The 13,017-nt window shown below is 31.7% G+C and overlaps 1 protein-coding gene across 1 annotated transcript in view; it reads right to left on the minus strand.

Moving 5' to 3' along the window:
- Positions 1-10,645, minus strand: part of LOC140442298 (uncharacterized) — a 42,740-nt gene extending 32,095 nt beyond the window's left edge. Inside the window, exons 1-2 of the mRNA XM_072533374.1 lie at positions 9,645-10,645; positions 8,012-8,299 (exon numbers count right to left, since the gene is read on the minus strand). Of these exons, the coding sequence (XP_072389475.1) occupies positions 8,012-8,299; positions 9,645-10,645 (1,289 nt within the window). The remainder of the gene's footprint in view (positions 1-8,011; positions 8,300-9,644) is intronic.
- Between the last annotated feature and the right edge of the window lie 2,372 nt (positions 10,646-13,017).

Raw genomic sequence — 13,017 nt, forward strand, 5'->3', positions numbered from 1 at the left:
TTAAAATAGATCACAATATGAAATTATTTTATCTATTTATATCACTATGTGACAAGTAAGTACCAGATGATAAAACAGAATGAAATTATTACACTAATGGACAATTTTTACAATCATGCCCCTTTGGAAATTGCTGAAATTTACAGATTTCAAACCAGAAAATAAGCCGAGGGAGAATCAGTGCAAGAATTCTTACTAGCATTACAGAAGACAGCAATACATTGCAATTTTTAAGCATATCTAAAATCTGTAATAAGGAACCAATTTGTCTTTGGATTACGTTCCAAAAAAATACAAGCAAGACTATTGGAAACAAGGAATCTAGACTTGGATCGAGCAGTAGAGATTGCCAGTAGTTTGGAAACGATCAGAAAAGAACAGTAATCAATTAAATTACAATAATTCAATTAATTTTTTACAATCTAATAAATCTAGATCACATTGCTCAAAATATTTAAAACTCAATAAGAGTAAAAAACATACTAATACAAGTTAAAATGTAAATTCAAGTACAAACATTACACATTCTAGTTCAAACACTAAAACAGGTATATGTTATCGTTGTGGGGATGCTTCTCATTTTAGCCACTCAATGTAAAAAGAAAAATTTGGTATGTAATTTTTGTAAGAAAAGAGGACATTTACAAAAAGTTTGTTTGAAAACTAAAAACATAAATGCTGTTGAGGAAATTTTAGATGTACATTCAACTAATTCAAAAGATAAATTTATTATTAGTTTGAAAGTAAATAACAAACCGATACAGTTTGAAATTGATTCAGATGCTGTAGTCAGTATTATTTTAACAAAAATGTATTTAATTAGAATTGTACTGAATTACAACTACAAAATACTAATATAAAGTTAGCTACTTACTGTAAAAATGAATTACATGTTTTAGGTATGGCTTTGGTGACAGTTGAGCATCAGAATAAAACTAAATCCTTTTTTTTTTTTATATTTTATTAACGCATCAACCACGCAGGGTCATTAGCGTATTTAGATTAATACAATATAGATACAATAAGTAAAATATACATTAGTTTACAATAATAATAATAATAATATCTTTGTATGTTACAATGTTCATTTTAGATCTTTTGGAGGAGTTGGCAGTCTTTAAGATAGGAAAATATTTTTCGGGTGTCTGTATTTTCTTCTAGGGCATCTCTTAGGGAGTTGGGTATGTTATATTTGAGTCGTTCACTATTATATTTGGGACACTGTATTAAAAAATGTTTTACCGTTAGAACACTGTTGCACATTTCACACACTGGTTTATTTTTGCGCTGGAATAAATAGTCATGAGTAAGTCGTGTATGGCCGATACGGAGACGGGTAAGTATCACTTGCTCTCTCCTGTCTTTTATTTTTGGTTTCCAAAGATGTGAATGTTTGTTGACTTCGTATAGCCTTGATGGAGTGTTGTTCCAAGTTTCTTGCCATTTTTGAAGTATTTTTTGTTTTAGGTATGGTTTTAAATCGTTTTGTACCAATATATTACTTTCTTCGGACATCGGGTTAGTTGGTGCGTTCTTAGCCAGTTTATCTACAACTTCGTTACCTTCAATTCCTATATGAGAAGGCACCCATAAAAAGTGAACTTGGATGTTTTTATTTGCAATGTTTTTAAGTTCTTTTTTAATTAGAAGTAGAAGGGGGTTGTCACAGTACAATTGAGTCAGTGAGGATAATGAACTTAAAGAATCTGTGATTATTATATATCTTTCTTTGTTTTTGTTTTGTATTAACAATAGTGCTTTTAGGATTGCAAATAATTCAGCCGAAAAGATGGTTGTAATTGATGGCAATTTGAAACTAACTGAGGAGTCTTCCGAATAAATTGCTGCTCCAACTCTGTCTTCATTTTTTGACGCATCGGTGTATACGTTGTAGGTATTGCCATATCTGTTTAATAGTGTATAAAACTTTTGTTTAATGACGGTTGATGATATCTCTGATTTTCTTAGGCTTGTTAGACTGATGTCGATATCAGGAATAGATATTGTCCATGGTGCTGGGTTGTGGATTGAAGAGGTATCATAGGTTTTTGGAAATTGAAAATTTAATTTGGATAAGTATGATTTTATACGGAAGTAAAAAGGATGATCAATTTGATGTGTTTGTTGGAATTTATTTGTAAATCGATCAGCAAAAACGTTATGCAGTACTGGATTATTTCGGTTTGATGACACTGCCGCTGCATATGTTAGGCTTAGATATTGTCTTCTGAAAGAAAGAGGAAGTTCTCCACTTTCCCAATAAAGACTTTGAATGGGACTTGTGTAGTGAGCACCTAAAGAAATACGTAGACATCTATTTTGGATAATATCCAGTGACTTCAAATGTGTTTTTTTGGAGGAGTTGTAGACGATGGCTCCATAGTCAAGTTTTGATCGAATTATGGATTTGTAAATAAGTATTAAACTTGAATAATCGGCACCCCAGTTTTTAAAGGCAAGGGATCGTAGTAAATTTATACCAGGTAGACAGGATTTTTTCAGCTGTTGAATATGTGTCTTCCAAGTTAATTTTTTATCAAACGTCATACCCAAAAATCGGATTTCTTCTACATAATCTAGTTTTTGTTCGTGTAGATATAATTCTTTTGTTTGGATTTGATTTCTCTTTGAGAAACAGATTGCTTTCGTTTTTGTAGTGTTAAACTGAAGTCCACTTGTAGCTGACCATTTCTCAATGTGTGTTAACGCTTTTTGAATGTGATTGTGAATCGTTGCTATGTTTTTTCCTCTACAGAAAATAACTAGGTCGTCAGCGTATAATCTAGCTTTGACGGGGTTTTCAATTTGTGTTAATATCGAATTTATTGCTACTAAGAATAAAGTTGTGCTTAAATTTGATCCTTGTGGTATACCATTTTGTTGAATTTTTGTTTGAGAATATGTTCCGTCAACTCGAACTTGAAATTGTCTGTTTTCAAGAAAATTTGAAATGTATTTTAGTATGTTACCCCTTATTAACCAGCTGCTGAGTGTTTTAATGATTGAATATTTCCAAACTGTATCATATGCTTTGCTTATATCAAAAAATATTCCAACACAATGCTGTTTTATTGCAAATGCTTCGTGGATTTCTGATTCTAAGTCAACGAGATTGTCTAAAGTTGAGCGATGTTTTCGGAAACCACATTGTTCTGGAATAATTAATTTGTTTGCTTCTAAATACCACATAAGCCTATTGTTTATTATCTTTTCTAATATTTTACCTATGCTACATGTGAGTGATATCGGTCGATATGTTTGTGGATCTGATTTTGGTTTAGTTGGTTTTTGAATAGGTATTATGATTGAATTTTTCCATGATTTAGGAAATACGTTTCTGGATAAGATTATATTGTAGATTTTGAGTAGGTGTTCTTTAGATTGAGGGCCTAAATTTTTAAGAAATATAAACGGTATATTGTCGGGTCCAGGACAAGTGTTCTTACAATTCTGAAATACATTTTCTAATTCTTCCTTTGTTATTTGTATATTGAGATCGTTATTGTTTTGATCGTAATATTCTATAGGATTTTTTTCTTCTTTTATTTTGATTTTTAAGAAATTGGAAGTATAATTTAGGTTACTTGAGTTATATTCATAAGTAGATGCTAGTATATTGGATATTTCTTCTGGGCTTTTATAAATAGTGTTATTTTGAGTTAAAAAGTTTATTGATTTATGGGGTTTGGAACAAGACATTTTGTTGACTTTTTTCCATATAGCTGTTATAGGAGTTGAACTATGTATTGTGGTGACATATTCTCTCCAAGAGTCACGTTTGGCTTTTTTAATGGTATACCTAGCGACTGCCCTTAATTTTTTGAATTCTATAGAATTTTCTTGAGTTTTTTGTCGTTTGAATTTATTAAAAGCTTGTTTCGATTGTTTTAATGCTTCTTTGCAGTCATGATTCCACCAAGGTACCGACTGATGTTTGTGATCGTACTTAATTATTCCAACGTACTTTTTTGCTGATTCTGTGATTACGTTTGTCAGAGAGTATATTGTTTTGTCTATATCTACATTGTCATTTAGGTTTTGCAGGTTGTTTTCAACGTAATTTTGAAATTCTGTCCAATTTGCGCCTTTTAAATTCCATTTTAGTTGTTGCGGGGTAGTTGATTGTAGTTCATTGCTTATTATGATAGGGTAGTGATCACTATCATATAGATCTGGTAACACATCCCACGTAAGAGTATGTGTAATTGATGGTTCGCAAATACATAGATCTATACAAGAGCCTTCACCTGTTCTTGTGTCAAAGCGCGTATGTTGTCCGTCGTTAAGAATATTTAGGTTGACTTCTTCTATTATTTTTTCTATTTTTCGACCTAGAGATGTTAGTTTTGCTGAACCCCATAACGGATTATGTGCATTGAAATCTCCAATTATTATCCTTGGAGCAGGTAGTTGATTTAATAAGTTTGAAATTTCTTTTGAATCGGGTTCTTTATTGGGGGGAATGTAAATATTGCAAATTGAAAAAGAAATTGTGTCTGTGACTCTAATTCCAATTGCTTCAATAGTTGTTGTGAGTTTTATCAGTTTAGCGTCAAAGCTATCTTTTATGTAGATTGCTACCCCTCCGCTTGCAATTTTCGAATTTTCTCGATTTCTAAAAAAACAATTGAAATTCTTCAAGTCATGAGCTTTGTTGTTTTTGAAGTGGGTTTCTTGTAAACATATCAGACTAGGTTTATGTTTTGAAATTTGTAATTTTAACATTTCTAAATGGGTGTAATACCCATTTATGTTCCATTGAATTAGAGAGTTGAAAATGATGTGTTATTAATTTTCTATTGATGCGTCGCTTTCTAAGTCTGTTTGAAGGTCTAAGTTGATTTGCTTTAATATTTTATTTTTTATTCGAGTGCATTTGACTTTAATTTTTCGGTCCTTTAGGTAAGGGTATATATTAGTTAAGAGATCTGTGACCTCTGCTGTTTCTTCTGTATACATTTTGGTGACACTTAACGGGTCTGGTGAGTTCTCACAGTTTTCAAAAAAGTCTAATAACTGTTTGTAAGTTATAGGGTAGTTGGAATTTGGGTTCTCAAATAAAGGTTTACAGTATCTTAGCATTTCTTCTAGTGTTTTTTGTGGTTTGACATTTTGATCTGATTTTACTTTCTTCTCTTTATTTTTTGGTGTAATAAAAGTAGGTTCCTCAGTAGATGTAGTAGCTGGTGGAGAGACTTGGGAGATTGTGCGTTTGTTTTGTGCTTTCCCTGTGTTTATATGCGTTGCCTTATTTTCTATATCTATTTTTGGGTAGTTTGTTGTTTCTGAATCTTCTTTGGTTAGCTGCATGTGTGGTTTTTCTTGTTGGCTATTTTGTGGTTGGGTTTCTTGTTGTGTGCTTTCTTCTTTTGATTGTTGTTGTTTAGTGTTTGTCTGGGTTTTTTGAGTTGATAGATTAGTTGTATTTTCAATTGGGTTTATATTTGGAACTGGATTATTTGATGTTGAATTATCTGTTGTAATCGCAGTAGACATTGGACAATTTTTTGTTAAGTGGTTGGTTTGTTTACATGTTTGACAAGCTTGGTTATCTAATGAAAGGAAAATTCTGTATGTCGTTTCCTCATATGTGATAAGAAAAGAATCAGGTAAGGGCTGGTTATTTAGTGGAGATATGTATGTTTGGCGTCTGAAACTCAAAATATGTTGGAATTGTGGTGTTGATGTGCCTATTCTTAGGAATGTTATAGGTGACAGAAGATTTAATCCATGTGATTTTAATGCGGATATTAGGACTGAGTGTGGGATTGAGGGACAGACATTGGACAATACTAATCGCTGACTGGGGCTAATTAGTCTACGAGCTTGTAGGAGTTGATGGTTTATTTGAATTTTTTCATTTCTGTTTATGAAATCCTCAGCTAGTTTTTCGTTTGCTAAATAAATACATACTCTATTATTTGATAATTTTGAACAGAAGGATATCTGGGTTGGTTGTATCAGATGACTCAAAGCGGACAAGTAATCATCTAGTTTGGTATTTTCAATTGAATCAAAAATAATTGCTTGTTTTCTTGATGGAAATATATTGGATTGTTGTGTTTGATTGGTTACGGAAGAATATGTAGGTGATCCATTAAATTGATATGATGAGGAGCTGTTTGGTGTATTGTTAGTTGTAGGAATTTCAGATTGAATAGAGCTATCCATTTTTAATTATCATTTGTAACTGGAGTACGGTCCTGGCAAACAACCTTCTTAGTCTGTAGTGGAACAGGTTTGGTATAAATACCTGTCCTAGATTTTGTAGGTTATCCAAAATATTTGATAATAGTAAAAACTGTTATGTTTAAAGTAACTTACTATCTCTGTTGTGTTTATTTTTGTTATTTCACTGCTGGATCACTAATTAACGAAAATATTTTTAGTATTTCACTAGTTTTTAAATTAACTATGAGAGCTCGATTTAAAACACGTATTAGCTACTATGTTCAGAGTCGAATCAAAACTAAATCCTTGAAATTATATATAGTTGATGGTGAAGGTCCTTCATTGGTTGGGAGAGAGTGGATACATTCATTAGATATAAATTTACACAATGTGAACACTGTCTCAAATGCAGAAAAGGAGTTACAACAATTGTTTACAAAATATAAAAATTTATTTGACAAATCTATTGGACAATTTTCGATTTCTGATACCAAAGTTATACCTACCTTACGTAGATCTTCAAGAATATGTAAACCTATTGTAAAAATGAATTTGTAAAAAAATTCATTGTCAAGGAAGAAAATGTTATATTTGATGCATATATTTAAGTTTGTATTACAGATGGTAACAGAAAAGAAAAGAAGGAGAGAACCGGATGGCAGAAGGTTAAGGTTAAGATTCATAGTTTTTAGTATTGTACTTACATATTAAAATAAAGTAGTTTTCAAGTAATATATATTTCATTCTACACTATATACACAGTACACAACAAAAAACAATCGGTATTGAGCGATTATTTGGTATAAAAATACCAAAAATTCAAAAAAAAAAATAGGTTGAAGAAAGTTTAACTTCAAAGTTCAAAATAGGTATACATAAAAAAAATTTTTCTCATCTTCCAATCGAGCAATTTTCTTCATTTTTTTTTTTTTTTAATCCGAAGTAACTCGAGTAGAGCCAGCTAAATAGCGCATTATCAAATTCCAAATATGTTTTAATTTTATTATAATAAATAAATTAATTTCTTTCTAACTAACACACATCTACCTAGCTAACGCACTTCTAAATGCCAAACAGGCTTTAGTGTTGTTGTAATAAATTAATTTATTTATAACAAAATAAAACCACATAGGTATTTCTTCCTACGTTGTGGAATTTTTTTTACAAAAACTTACCACACGTGTACCTTTTAACGTTATAAATAGAAATATTCTCATTTGAATAGTCTATAATTATTTAAACAATCTTTGTTTAAACAAATTAAATTTTTTTGTTAATTTTTTTTTACCTGGCGGGGTACATATCAATTTCAGCGGTTCTGATTTCGCCCCAGAAGAATATGTCATCTGTGTTTATATTTCCTTGATCAAATAAAGACTATTTAATTAAACAAAGATTGTTTAACTAATTATACAGCTTTCAAATGAGACAATTTGCATTTAGAGCGTTAAAAGGTCTACAACATAGGAAAAAATAAGTAGTTATATTTTGTTAATTTATTTTTAACAACATTAAAGCATCTTTAGGATTAATTGTATTAATGGATTAATGGTATTTATTGCTATTTTGCAGCAAGGGAAATAAATTAAGACATTTTTAACCTCTATTCGTATAACAGGAAATTTAATCATTACCTTTATTTTATTTTTGTACGGCTTTGCTCCAAAATGAATAGTTTTAAGGTTATAAGCAAAGAAAATAGAAAAAAAATCTATATTTTCAGTAATTTTTAAATATTTTTAAAGCTCTTTATCTTCTAATCGATTCCCTAATTCAGACATAATATATTTTTTGGGTTGCACGTTTTATTTATTATTGTGGCTAACCTATATTTACTTACTTAAAATTGATTTGCTTCAAGAATTTATATAATAATGAATGACACATATTTGGAAGATCTGGGCGGTTGTTTACTTCACTTAAAATTTTATTTAATGTAGGCATTTCATTCTTAAAAAAGAAGCTGTGTACTATCTGGCGTATAGATAGTTTAACTTTTTCATCGTATGTTGCAAGAATAGAAGGTCGACAGCCAATATTTTTAGAACACCTTACTGTTCCAGTCTGCTTATATTCTTTAATTGTTCGGTAAATAGTTGAATTCGCAACACCTAAAATTAGCACATTACTTTAGTAAGTCTTGATTTTAACTATAACTATTCTGCAAAACTAACCTGTTGCCTGTTTTATTTTTGCTACCGTGGCTGTTATTTTCATTCCAGAATTATCACTTTTGATTTGTTTATACATGTTTATAATGCATTGTTTCTCATTTGTAGATAAATGACCCAAATGTACTCAGCGTTTTTTTGGTGGAGAAAAATTAATTGAATCCATATTGTTATCTTAATAACACTAATATGTCGCTAAATAGTTCTGAAAAGAACTGTTTTTATATAAATACAAACGAAAAATCTAAAAAATGTAAGGAATACCGCAGAAAATACAAAAAATTGTCGATATAAATTTTGAATTTTAAAATTTCACAAATGTCATTAGTGTCAAATTGTCCTTATTTAGTGGAGTAAACTTGCCTGCGATTGGACCAATTAGAAACAAGAATTACGGCGCGGAAAATTTGAATTACTCCTTCTGGTTAAAAAACAGACCATAGTATTCTGTGATGATACTATGACTAAGAAGATAAGATATTGCGCGTAAAACGTGACGTCATTGGAGAGTTGCACGTTCGAAATATAAGTTTTTGTATGTATCAATAAATAATATTTACTAAATAGTTTCGAGATATCCTTATGTGTACGATTATTGTAATTATTAAACCTCTTAACTTATTTTCGTCTAGTAATTTCATCACAGAATGCATATAAATCCCATTTAACTTTAACAAGAATTCAAATTCTACTCTCCAATGACGGCATGCGCGAACACGACCGATTTTGTGCTACGGGAAGATCCTATCTTGTTAGTCATAGTATCATGGATATCACGAAACTAGCTTGTCTGTCAACACGGAACAGAATAGTCTGCCGAACAAAAAGTGAGAGGGCGAATATTTATTCTACGGGACAGAAAGAGAGAGAAAATAAAGATAGAGAAAGAAAAGAAAAAACATAGGGCGCCAACTATTTTGTAAAAAATAGTAAAAATTAAACTGAAGATAAAGAAATTAATAAATTAATAAACAAATTAAAATGAAATAATTATTTAAATATAAATTAATAGAGATGTGACGTTTATAACGTTACACCTTTCTTTGAACGAACAAAAGGACCTATCAGATCTATAGCAACTATTTGCCAAGGAAACTTGGCCTCTCTCTGCTTACCCATTTTACCTAATGGAGCATAATTTGGTGTCTTCTGAGCACCATAAACTTTACATGACCTGACAAACTTAAGCACATCAACACGCATCTGGGGCCAGAATATCTGTCTTGAATACGGGACAAAGTTTTGTAAAATCCAAAGTGAGCACACGTAGGTGACTCATGACAATACTGCATAACTTCAAACCTTCCTGGTTTGGGCACAAGAATTTTCCACTCTATATCATTAGTCTTAAAAGAATTGGTGGTAGGGACAAACTTATAAACAAAATCATTCTCCACCTTCCACTGTGGAAAATCAAGGGGGGATCGGAGTATCTTTGATCTCAAATTATCGAAACAAGGGTCTATTCTATCTACATCAACCTCTAAATAATTAATCTCTTGGATAGTTTCTATTTTATTTTTCCTTCGGGAAGAATGCCATGTCCTATCCTCAAAGTTTAATAACAGTGAGAATTGAGGCATAAAATCATTTCCCAAAATAAAACTGTAGGGGACAGAAGGTACAACAAAAAATGTTACCATATGACACACACCGTCAGCCTCTACTGGAAGATCAATGGTACCAACAACTGATTTATTGGAACCATCTGCTAAGCGGACATGCTTAGTAGATGTGGGATTATATTTAATTTCTTGGAAATTTGGAAATTCAATTCCAGCGGCACCTACAATGAATGTAGAGCAACCACTGTCTAAAAGAACTACAAAGTTTCTAGAGAAAATGGAAATACTAACATGAGGACGACTATCAAAATCTTTCTTTTCAAAAATTGGGTTCAACGATGACCTGTAAGGTCTATTGGTCTTAGATCTATTTGAAATATAACATTTAGGACAAGAATATATGGTCACACCTTTATAACCACAACGACAACAAGATACTGGCTTGCTGTTACAGTCACGGGAAATATGACCTGGCCTATTACAATTAAAACAAATAATCTTTTTCGGATTTCTGGGAGCTTGATAAGGGGGAGACTGCATTAATGGAGGTGAGGGTGAGAAAGATTGCATCATTAGGGGTGGGGATGAAAAGGACTGATTTCTTACTTCAGTATTTTTTGGTGGACTGGGTCTATCATTTTCATACATATATTTGGAATTGGGTCTCCTAGAAGAATTATTTTCTCTGTCCTGTCTGTTACCTACTCCACTTTTGTCTTGCTTATTTTGGTTACCCATCACATTAACTTGTTCTTTGGGCTTTTATGAATCATCAATTGAAATACCTGCAAGACCTTTAGTAGTCTGCAACAAGGGCAGGACATTCTGCTCCAAACGTTTTATAGTAGCTACTAACATTTCTACTGTAGCGAAATCTTGCAGGGCTATTAGTGGAATGTAGTCCACTAAAATATTTTTTCTCGTTATTTTCACCTTTTGGACTTCACTGGGGTATGTTTCCAGACGTTTAAAAAGGTTTTCCATCACTGCTGAATAAATGGTTATGGATTAATTCCTTTTTTGCTTTCTACTTTTAATTCCATCTAAGAGATTATCATTATAATCTGGGTGCAAAAAAGCTGATTTGAGTAGGGCTACCAACTCATCCCAACTACTAATTTTATCTCTAACACTCCTATACCAAATAGTAGCATTACCTTCAAATAGTTCAATGTCTGAACGAAACGGGATGTCTTCGGAAATATTCCTAGTCCTAGCAGAATCTCTAACTTTTTCTAAAAATGTGGGGAGGGCTTTACTTTCACTATTAAACTTAATATGTAAATCAGAAATAATGACTGAAGTTGAAACCTGTATTATTGGGGCTGGGACTGTACAACTGGGAACTACAGGGACTGAGACTGGGCTACTAGTGGATGGTTTGGATATTTCATCAGATATTTCCTCTTTTTCCAACACATCACCTTTCAATATCAACAAATCATCTTTACACTCATTGACAAACTTTTTTACATCTTCCTCAACATCATTTATAGGGAAATTTTCTAATCTGATGTCTAAATGTGTATACCTTGTCTCCAATCTAGCAAAATCAGCTTTAGTTGATTGTGCATTCATTGATTGAGCACTACTATATAAATCTTCCATAATTAACCTAATCTCACACAACTCTTTCTTAGGATCTACTACATTTTAACCAAATCTACTAAACTTGAAGACGAAGTGGCCTCCTTGGCCAACAAAGCCCTTAAAATCTTTCTCTTATCATCAACTGTCTTATTTGGGACATTTTTACCTCTTATGAAAAGCTCATAAGATAACTCTCCTGATTTCAAATGATTAACCTGAGTAGACTTCATTTTTCAAAAATTGGATGAAAGCAAACACACAAAATAACTAAAATCAAACTCAACAACTAGTAGAAAATATGGCAATTTTAAGAAACAACCGTTTCTATTTATCACCTGATAGTAAGTCTCACTTGCACATCTGCGTACTGAAATCCAAAACTCAATCAGTTTGCTGCAACTTCTGCTCTTGACTTAGTAATCAGTTGGTAAACAAAAATGAGGTCTCTAACCTGTGTCTTAAAAATTTACACTTCCACTAACAAGAACTAAAAAAATGGTTTTAAACAACATGGGACAACCTGGACACTAACAAGCAACATAAACTTTACATACAAGGAAAGACAAAACACTAATAATATTGAATACTTGACCTTTGATTGAGCTACACTAAATAAACACCAAAATAAACCAACTCTTGTTCCGAAAACTAAATGAGACTGCTCCTAGTCAAAACTAAACAGCGTCTCCTGATCACAAATATTACACTTGTGGTCATTCAGATACAAGAAAGGATACACAACAAACAAACAGTCTACTATTGAGACTAAACTTAGTCGAACCTTCTCAACGACTCACAATGACTACTTCTGGTACACAAGCTTCAACTAACCTGTGGCATTTAATACGCCGTCAAAGATGGTTAATTAGAAGACAAAATGCATAACACTACTTCACAACTACACAGCTCAAACAAAAGGTCACTCAAAACAATACAGACATTTACTCAAAATGACCGAACAAACAAAAAAATTACAAAAACCGATTATTCTGTAAAATCTGTCAAATCAATTAAAAATAAATGCAACAATAACGGTATTATTTGTTACTGTTATTAACTTTTAAAATTCTTTTTAATATTAACATTATTCAAAATTAATATTTAAATAATTAATTCTCAAATATTTGCTTTCATTACCAAATACACATAAAATACATATACAAATAGTTCTACAGTACATTACATAAAAAAAACAACAATACATATGTTAATATACAATACAATGTTGATATAGATACATTACTTAAACAATTACTGTTTGTGAGACACTGGGACACTATTCAAAAAAAGGGTTTCATATACATGGCAGAAACTAGGGAAAAACTAAAAAGATATATGGGTTGGGGAAAAGAATCTGTCTTACTTTGTTAAGACAACTTACGGTGCAGGTATATTCAAGAGCCCCACGTTGGGCGCCAAATTTGTAACGAATTTATTTTACCTACCTTAGGGTAAGATTATGGGGGTAGAAAATTGGGGACAGAAACTAAGGGGGTTGAGATAGGGCAAGTAAAACAAAT

Source organism: Diabrotica undecimpunctata, chromosome 5 (genome assembly GCF_040954645.1).
Source record: "Diabrotica undecimpunctata isolate CICGRU chromosome 5, icDiaUnde3, whole genome shotgun sequence".
NCBI classification, from domain to species: domain Eukaryota; kingdom Metazoa; phylum Arthropoda; class Insecta; order Coleoptera; family Chrysomelidae; genus Diabrotica; species Diabrotica undecimpunctata.